At 45.6% G+C, this 10376-nt stretch overlaps 1 protein-coding gene across 1 annotated transcript; it reads right to left on the bottom strand.

Annotated features, from left to right (window-relative positions):
- Positions 1-4772: 4772 nt before the first annotated feature.
- Positions 4773-5648, bottom strand: LOC135385580 (uncharacterized). Its single transcript, XM_064614990.1, has one exon. It carries the CDS (start codon positions 5646-5648, stop codon positions 4773-4775), a length of 876 nt encoding a protein of 291 aa, XP_064471060.1.
- Between the last annotated feature and the right edge of the window lie 4728 nt (positions 5649-10376).

The following is a 10376-nucleotide window of genomic DNA, read 5'->3' as shown; positions in this document are numbered from 1 at the left end:
AAATAATAATTGTATTCTTTGTCATCATTGTAATGTATTATACACATCGCAACGAAAACAGCTTATGATTAGATTGAAGATTGCTGAGGGAACGAATATTCCACACTATGTGCAAAAATTCTGATATGGAATCAGAGCTAGCCATCAAATAGGTTTTACCCGACTACACTCTGTACAAGTTCAACATCCGAAGGATAGAACTGCCGGAGAAGGATCGGTCATTGAAATTTAGAGGCACGATACATCAGTCTATGATTACGAAAAAAAAGATCACTACTTGTGAAAACGAATATTTTCCGAACGAAATTTACTTAAAACTCGAAGAAAGGGTCACCCGCGTCCTCGAAGACGTTTCGGCAACACGCCGGGCCGCGTTTCCCCAATGCCGTATCCGAAACCGAACGCGATGCTGCGCCCGACGCGTTAACGCGGTACCGCACGCGAGCGTGTTGCTTTTTCCGGAAACGGGTTGGTCGACGCGGGTGACCCTTTCTTCGAGTTGTAAGTAAATTTCGTTCGGAAAATATTCGTAACTTTTAATATCCACGACATAAAGAATTCGCATTATGTGATAGTGTATATAGAAAATATCAATCCATTCGATTAAATTCTCTGTCATAGTGAAAGAGTGCTCGTCAATTGAGCGAGCTAAAGCTTGCGTATTGTGAAATTATACATTCTACAACACTGATCATAAATCGCAACTTCTGTTCAAATTTTAATTAAACTCTTACTGATGTGTGGTAGTCACCACTTCTCCTGAATGTGAATCGATAAATTTTAGCATTTAAGCCACAATCAAATATCTTGTATAGTATGTGTGAGTATATGCACAACTTTTTAATCTATATCTTTAAAAAAATGCAAGAAATAGCGTGCAGTTTTGACTTTTAAAATTTAAAGAAGAAAATGATCTTTAGTGTAAAATTTGCGTTTTACAACGTTATGAGCTAAAGACTTATAAAATTAAAGTATGACCTTTCCATTTGTAGTGCCGGGATGCTATGACACTAAAATAATGTGATAGTTTTTCTGCATAGCTACGGGAAATCTCGAGTATATTTTGTGAATTGGATCTACGATTATGTGTGACCTGCGCTGATCTGTTTATTATAATTAATATAGCATATCTTCCATTGTGTTTATGCATAACGCTCATCTTCATGGCATACTGGTTAATCATTTCCGATGGCGGTTGTGTGATTCGTTTCTCCCAAAATCTGATTGCCACTTTGAAATTATTTCATATACGTTTGTGTGCCGTGTGTTAGGAAGATTAGGTGATTAGAAATGTAGACTTCGCCTGCACATCGTGCTTGTAAAATCCTCCATTTGCATCGCGGCATTTGATAATAGATTCGCTTTTCGCGAAGGCTTCGTATTGTATCGCAGGCACTGAACCCGAATGCGATTGTAAAAGTCGATGACACTGTGTCGCGAACGCTTTGACTTATCCCACCGCAATCAATTATCTTGTCTTATTTTGTAGCGACAAGTGACACAAGTAAGAGACAACCTTCCTGGTAGCTCGCAAGGGAGCAAGTGTACGAACGTTTATTTTGCTCGCGCCTCAACAACAGCGGCGCCGCGATGCCGATGGCAAAGCCGCCACAAATTCCCCCCCTCCTAGCGCGTCGCTGGAAGGCGACGGGTGCGGACCAGGTTTTTTTACCAGCTCACGGAACGGCGTATGGTGGATGGAGGGGATAAGCCTGGACCGGGCGAGGAAGTTGAGAGGGCGGGTTCGGGAGGTCGATGGAGGTCGAGGTTGATAGAGGTCGAGGGAGGTGGATGGGTGTCGAGAAAAGCAGGCTTTAGGCGCTCGATGCTGACATTTTCCTCTTTCCCGTTGACGAGAACGGTGTAATAGCTGGCCGCTCGGCTCAAAACACGATGCGGGCCGGTGTAGGGGGGCTGCAGAGGGTTTCGCACTCTATCACAGCCAAGGAAAACGTGTGTAGAGCTGCACAGGTCAGGATGTTGGTAGGGACGCCCAGAGTAGGAACGGGAAGGTGCAGGGCGTAAGGCAGCCATGGCGCTGCGTAGGCGGGTGACGAAATCGAATGGTGGGAGTACGGCGGGAGTAGATGGGGGTGACACGAGGTCACCGGGCAACCGGAGCGCCATACCATACACGAGTTCTGCCGAGGAGCACTCGAAGTCTGGCTTGAACGCCGAGCGGATTCCCAGCAGGACAATGGGTAGGGCTTCAGGCCAAGGAGTTTCGGGGGATGACCGTAATGCGGCTTTGAGCTGCCGATGAAGTCGTTCCACAAGGCCGTTGGATGCGGGATGGTAAGCGGTTGTTCGAATGCGGCGAGTCCCAAGAGCGTTGGTAAGGCTGTAGAAAAGCGCCGACTCGAACTGCGGGCCCCGGTCAGTGGTGATAATCGACGGGACTCCGAATCTGGAGACCCACTCACGGAGAAGAGCCGCTGCGACAGTTGGGGCCGTGGAATCTGAGAGAGGAACTGCTTCCGGCCAGCGGGTATATCTGTCGATGACAGTGAGGATATATCTGAAACCTTGAGCTGGTGAAAGCGGGCCCACGAGGTCCACATGTATATGGTCGAAACGTTGATCGGGCGGGGGGAAAGGAGAAGGCGTCAGGCGAGTGTGGCGGTGAACTTTGTTTCGTTGGCAGGGCAGACAGGCCTTCACCCAACGGCTGATGTCGCTGTTCATACGCGGCCAGACGTAACGCTCGCAAATGGCCGCTCGCGTCGCGCGGACGCCGGTATGGCACAAGGCATGGAATGTGTCGAACACCCCGCGACGGAAGGCCCTAGGAAGGAAAGGGCGGGGACGTCCTTGGGAAGTGTCGCAGGCCACAAGCTTGGACGCGCCTGGCAACGCAATGTCTTGGATGACCAGGCCAGACGACGAGTTGGCGCGGAACGTGGAGAGTTCAGAATCCATGGATTGGGCTTCGGACAAGGTGTCCAAGGACAGCGTCGACGGGGATTTGGCAGAGTCAACGGTTGAGACAGATCTGCTGAGGGCGTCAGCGACTGGGTTGTTGGTGCCAGTGACGTGACGGATGTCTGATGTGAATTCAGCAATGTAGGCCAGATGTCGGGTTTCTCGTGGCGTATAACTGGTGCTGGCGGATGACAGGGCGTACGTAAGGGGCTTGTGATCGGTGAATATGATGAAAGAACGTCCTTCCAGAAAGTGTCGAAAGTGCTTTACCGAGAGGTAAGCGGCCAGCAGCTCGCGGCCGAAGGTGCTATATCGCGTCTCAGGTGGTTTCAGCTTCTTCGAGAAAAAAGCGAGAGGTTGCCACCCGGATGAGACCTGTTGTTGCAACACTGCGCCAACCGCGGCACCCGAGGCGTCCACCATTAAGCTTGTGGGGGCGTCATGCCGAGGGTGGACAAGGAGTGTAGCTGCGGCGATATCTTCTCGGATCTTGTCAAAAGCCTTGGTAGCCACTGCTGTCCATTGTAGGGTTGGTGGCGGAGGTTTGCGTGAACAGAGAAGCGCTTCCAGAGGCTGGAGGGTAGAGGCGCAGGCGGGCACAAAACGGCGATAGAAGTTAGCCATTCCGAGAAACTGCCGGAGCTTGGTGGCTGAAGTTGGGCGGGGAAAATCGCGGATGGCAGCTATCTTGGATGGTAGTGGTAAGATTCCCGCGCTGTTTATGCGATGGCCAAGAAAATCGAGCTCTGCTACACCGAACTCGCTCTTTGCAGCGTTGATGACGATGCATTGATGTTCCAGGCGTGCAAAGAGGGCGCGGAGGTGTTGGGCGTGCTCTTCTGCAGAGCGACTGGCCACCAGCAGGTCGTCTAGATAGGCGTACACGAAAGGGAGTCCGCGGGTGACAGAATCTATAAACCTTTGAAAGGTTTGGGCCGCGTTTCGCAACCCGAAGGGCATCCGTAAGAATTCAAAGAGGCCAAATGGGGTGGTGAGGGCTGTTTTAGGGATGTCCTCCGGCGCCATAGGAATCTGGTGGTATGCGCGAACCAAGTCAATTTTCGAAAACGTTGTGGCCCCTTCCAAGCTGGCTGCAAAATCGAGGATGTGCGGAATGGGGTAGCGGTCAGGGACGGTGATGCGGTCTAAAGCGCGGTAATCACCGCAAGGCCGCCAGTCGCCCGTTTTCTTAGGCACCACATGGAGGGGTGACGCCCAGGTGCTGGATGATGGGCGGATGATGCCGAGCTCCAACATGTGATCGAATTCGGCCTTGGCAATCCTGTACTTCTCGGGAGCGAGACGACGTGGTCGAAAGTGAACAGGAGGGCCAGTAGTGAGCACATGATGTAAAACGTCGTGTTGGACGGGCTGGTTCCAGTCAGGTGGTTTGGTGAGTGCGGGAAACTCCTTTAGTATGAGAGCATAAGGAGGAGATGGTTCAGCAAGGGAAAGAACTCGTTGGGGACTTGCCGGGGCGCGAATTCCGTGCACAGACAGGTGTGTCAAGGAGTCGACGAGGCGCTTCCCAGAAACGTCGACGAGCAGGTTAAAGTGGTGTAAGAAATCTGCTCCTAAGATCGCCTGGTGAACATCGGCGATCAGGAACAGCCAGCGGAAGGTTCGTCGCAATCCAAGGTTTAGGGTTAAGGACCTTTGGCCGTATACAGGGATGGTGGTTGAATTGGCCGCCTTGAGGGATAAGCAAGGTTCTCGGGAGCGGCGGCTGAGTTTCGAGGCAGGGATTACGCTAACTTCAGCGCCAGTATCCACGAGAAGACGCATGCCGGAGGTACGGTCCACGATGTGAAAAAGGCGGCAATCATTAGGGCCACGTCCACTCGCCGCCACTAGTGGTTGGCCGGCGGGTTTCCCGACCACGCGCAAGGTTGGAAGCAGTGTCGGGCTTCCTGGCCGAAGCGGTGATGGTACCAGCAAAGCCCGTTCCTGTCGCGTGAACCTGGGCTGCGATGGCGAGGAGACCGGTTGCGGGAGCGGAAACGCTGGCGACGTGGCGACGGAGAGCGGGATCGAGTGGACAAAGCAGCAACTAATTGAGTCAGGTGAGTGACTTGTTGGGAAAGAGTGGCGAAATTCGAGTTGGCGTCAGGGAAGGGAGGTACACTTGGGGGAGCATCGACTTGAGGCGCTTGGACGGAATCCAAGGTCATAGTAGCAGGTGATGCGACTTGCATGACTGCGTCAGCCAAACTCGCTAGATCTTCAATGCCGAGGTTGTGAGTGCTGGCAAGAACCATCTGGACATTTTTAGGGAGCCGTTGGAGGAATAGCTCGCGGAGGAAACTGTCGGTACTGGCATTGCTTCCTTCACCGAGTAACTGTTTCACCCGGCGCAGCAGTTGGGTTGGGCGCCGGTCGCCTAGTTCTTCAGCTGACAACAGCTGTTGCAGACGGGCGCGGTCGGACGGCGATGTACGCTTCAAGAGTGCCGCTTTGAGGGCTTGGTACGGGGTATCGGCGGGAGGGTTGGCAATGATATCAAACACTTCTTCTGCCGCTGACGGTGAAAGGGCCGCGATGACGTGGTAATACTTGGTACGTTCGGCCGAGATGCCGGAGAGGTGAAACTGTGCTTCCGCTTGAATAAACCACGTCGCGGGGTTGCGATCCCAATACGGAGGAAGTTTGACGGCGATGGAGGATACCGGTGTAACTGAGGTTGTCGCTAAGGCTTGTCCAGTTGGGGGAGCATCGCCAGTAGACATAATGGCGGATGGAACGTTAGGGTTCCACGTCCGGGTCACCAGTTGTAGCGACAAGTGACACAAGTAAGAGACAACCTTCCTGGTAGCTCGCAAGGGAGCAAGTGTACGAACGTTTATTTTGCTCGCGCCTCAACAACAGCGGCGCCGCGATGCCGATGGCAAAGCCGCCACAAATTCCCGTTTTGCCCTATCTTGGACGGCTCATTTTTCCTATCCAGTCATACAAACGGACAACTGTGTTGACGAAAATATTTATTTATTTATTCCGCACACCAATCAGGTTGCTTGTCAAAGACGCATTTTCTTCTTCTTTTACTACGTCTGGGCTAGTGCAACTGATTGACACACACACACACACATACATTGGATGGTGATGGGGTGGGCGATTCACCGCCGCTGAGAACTGATTGAGAAATATACATGCACTGTGGAATTTAATTCATGAAATATGATAAGTTTTCACAAGTAGTGATCCTTTTTTTGTAATCATAGGCTGATGTATTATGCCTCTAAATTTCAATGACCGATCCTTCTCCGGCAATTCTATCCTTCGGATGTTGAACTTGTACAGAGTTTAGTCGGGTAAAACCTATTTGATGGCTAGCTCTGATTCCATATTAGAATTTTTGCACATAGTGTGGAATATTCGTTCCCTCAGCAATCTTCAATCTAATCATAAGCTGTTTTCGTTGTGATGTGTAGAATACATTACAATGATGACTAAGAATACAATTATGATTTCAATTATATGCTTGTTTATTCCGATAAATTACAATTCTATTCCAAACTCTGAAGTTTTCGTTTGTTTTCTTGATTCATGAATTCCGAAGACATCAAGTAGTTTATTCTGATTACTGGGCGCTTGAATCCAGCGTTGCTTAACGCAGGTGATATGTTGTCGCCGTGTTTGTATTGCTTCAACAACTTGCACTTTGTCGCGATGAACTTGCACAGTCTCTTATTGATGTTTCCTTTCTTTGTATGAAGATTCTTGAATGGCGTACAAGAGAGTATTAGATGAAAATCGTTCGGTGGTCCGCCGCAGTTGATATGTTTGTTGAGTTTCAATAAGTGATGATACATCAGACCTTGCACGACAACATTGAACTTCTGTTCATTCGACATCACTGACTGGTAGAATAAAATAACTGCGTTGCTGTGGTAATGGAACATATCACGTGATAAGATTTTGTGTACTTTCCACCTCAGATATGTGTAATTTCAACAAATCCGTAATGAACCGTGCGATATAGACTGCTTGTATATGATAATTTGACCTGACTGCTTTCTTGATGAATGCAATGCCCATTGCAATGATTACAATTACATCTGGTCTAGTGTATTTCAATTCTTTGTTAGCAAATCCCAAAAACTCCGCCATCAATCCCAGTGGCCCTTCCGACGTTGATGTGCAGATATTTTTATAAGTATTGTAGATCTGGCATATAAATTCTTGCATCTTCAGTTCTGTAGTTTGTACCATATCTCCGAATACGACCATGTCTGGGACGTATTGAAATGCAGCGATAATGGAATCGTTTCGCGGCTCTTCCTTTTCGAAGCAGCGAAGCAGTGTTTTATCACACCTTCCCGTGACTTATGGTAGCGAGTACAAAATCTGTCCATCTTTTGAATGTAGAATAATTGTCTCTTCTGTTTTCAAGTGTGCGTCTACACTTAATTGAAAGCATATCTATGCTCATTTTATTGATTAGAAATTTACTAGAATGTTATTAATATCCACATACCATGAGAATTATGGAAATTGATTTACTAAAAAAATTGATGAGTAAGAAAAAATGTGAGCTTTCCATGATTCTATGTACAAGGCCATACTAGAGCCCGTCCCTCCCTAACTTGATGTTGATGTTGGGGGTCGTCGGGTTTCATCACACTTTATCGCTTGAATCTACTAGTTCATTCATTGAAAATGACAAGTTTCTGTACAGATTCTACGGTGTATTCACGCTGCTTGCTTAGAAATGATTTGTCTGAATTGATTATTGTTTTGTTTCAGGTTCGACTGATATTCTATGAGATGGACATTATGTATGCATGGGGTATTAATTGTGTCGTATTTGTTTCAATTGTCCACTCCACTGAGATAAGTAAAAATAATCTCTGAGTTGGGAATGCCTCATATTTCTGAGTTGTGTTTCACAATTGATTTTTCTGTGTGGTTCATCTATATAGAACTTTCTGTTGCAAGATATTACAAAAATTGATGTAATTAAATTTGTTTCTCATTTTTTATTTGTTTCTCGTCCTCTGTTGTTGTTTACATGTCGCCGCTTAGAGTGTTCCTCTGTTCTTCAGCGTTAAGTCTGTGCTATATTGTAATATTTCTCCTTTTCATAGATTGATTAGCTATTATTTCTCTATGTGTTGGATGGTGCGCAGGTTTGGCTGTCTATTAATTGTAGCTGTTGATTGTGTTGTTTCTCGTTATTTCCTTACGTCTGTGCTGTTCATTTAAAAAGAAATTAAAAGTTGTGTAATGTTGGACTTGCGCTCGAAATGTTATGACAGATATTCATGCTATTGCAATGATGGTTCTCACGTGTAGGAATATCAGACTTTTTATAATACAACTTGTAATTTGATTGTAATCATATTGATTAAGAATATCTTCTTTGTAGTGGTATAGATTTAATTTCGTCTTGTGTTCGTGTCCGTTCGTGTTCCGTGGTATTCCATACATCTATGGGCACCCGCCTTCAACAAATCAGGGCAGATATAATCAGATCTGGTTGTTGGCTAGGGGCGTGTTATGTGGTGATGTTCATTTTTAACATATCTATTTTCTGTGTTGATAAAACAAAGTAAAGCTTTTAGTGTCTCTTAAAATGAAAATTGTATAGTGTTCGATTAGATTATGTCACGAGGATGATTTTATGATAGTTAAAATGATAGATTATTTGTAGTGGTATAGATTTTATTTCCTCTTGTGTTCGTGTTGTTCTTGTCCCATGGTCTTCCAGGGTCTGTGCTGTTCACAATTAATTACATACATTTATCGGCACCCGTCTTCAACAAATCAGTGCAGCTTTTGTCAGAGCTGGTTGTTGGCTAGGAGCGTGCTATGTGATGAAGTTCATTTTTAATATATCTATTTTCTGTGTTGAATTCATAAAACAAAGTCAGGTTTTTAGTGTCTCTTAGAATGAAAATTGTATAGTGTTCGATTAGATTATGTCACGAGGATGATTTTATGATAGTTAAAATGATAGATTATTCTCCTCTGTTGTTTTGATTAAGAATAACTTCTTTGTAGTGCTATAGATTTTATTTCCTCTTGTGTTCGTGTCCCATGGTCTTCCAGGGTCTGTGCTGTTCACATTTAATTACATACAACTATCAGAACTTCCCGCTATTGCACTGATGGTTTTCACGTATAGGAATATTAGACTTTTTATAATACAACTTGTAATTTTGCTTGTAATCATATTGATTAAGAATATCTTCTTTGATTAAATGTGGTGTCCGCTTCTCGTTTTGATATGGTATTGTGTATCTATTATTTCCCTACATGTTGGAGAATATGTCAGTTAGATTCTCTATTAATGTTATGTGCTGATTCGAATTATTTTCTTATGTCTGCGCTATTCACTTCATAAGAAACTGATTAATTAAATTTGTGTCGTATTGATCAAGAACATCGTCGTTGATTAAATGTGCTATCCCTTCTGCTTAATTGAAAACTTGCGTGATTATCACGAATAAAAAATTGTGATACCCCTTCAATGCTATTGCATCAGATTTTTTGGTTAAGTTTTTCTCCCCACTTAGAGTCACAGCATAATTCCTTGCACTATTGACTTTAATAAATATATTTTCACTTGTACTTTTGTGTATGGCTATCCTTTGCATGTCTATACTTGCATGTAAACCGCCCACTGCACACCTGTTGTATCGGAAAAATTTCATAGGGAAGTCGGCACAGGTGGAAAAATGGCGAAAGAAGTCGGCCCAGATTGAAAAATACGCTACGATAAGCGCACGCGCAGCCCTCCCCCCGCCGCACACGCGCCGCGTGGGAAAAAATACGCAAAGGATAAAACTTTTAATTTTGATTGTAATCGTAATGATTAAAAATATCTTCTTTGATTAAAATGTGCTATATCCCTTCTGATTTATTGAAAAATTGTGCGTATGATTACAGTTCATAAAAAATATTGTGTTTGATCTGTGATACCTATTCAATGCTATTGCATCATGCCTGTAATAAGTATATTCTTTGTTACGTGTATTGTGTTTCTTCTGCTTCAGGTTTTTTGGCTGGGTTTTTCTCCTCCACACAGAGTCACAGCATAATTCCTTGCACTATTGACTTTAATAAATATATTTTCACTTGTACTTTTGTGTATGGCTATCCTTTGCATGTAAACAGCCTACTGCACACCTGTTGTAGCTGGAAAAAATTACGATTGAAGTCGACACAGATTGAAAAATGATGAAAGAAGTCGGTCCAGACTGAAAAATGTGAGTGTGTAAGCGCGCACGCAGCCCTCTCCCGCCGATAAGCACGTGGACAACCCTCCGCACACGCGCCGCGCGGGGAAAAATACGCGCAGGGCTCAGGGGCAGGGGAGCCGTAGTATAGCTATGCCGTAGTTTCTCACCGCATCTTTACTACTCAGGCTGTACACGCAAGCTTGTTATTAAAACTAGATGTTCCCAACCGACTGACCTGGCTGCTTCCTTTGTAGACTTGTGTGCGTTTTTTTT

The sequence above is a fragment of the Ornithodoros turicata genome, chromosome 1 (genome assembly GCF_037126465.1).
Source record: "Ornithodoros turicata isolate Travis chromosome 1, ASM3712646v1, whole genome shotgun sequence".
Classification (NCBI taxonomy): domain Eukaryota; kingdom Metazoa; phylum Arthropoda; class Arachnida; order Ixodida; family Argasidae; genus Ornithodoros; species Ornithodoros turicata.
Note: the sequence above shows the minus strand (reverse complement) of the source record. Positions and strands in the feature narration are given on the sequence as shown.

Bases quoted from the DNA above. Each gene is read 5' to 3' on its own strand.
- LOC135385580 (XM_064614990.1), bottom strand. From the start codon at position 5,648: ATGTCTACTGGCGATGCTCCCCCAACTGGACAAGCCTTAGCGACAACC.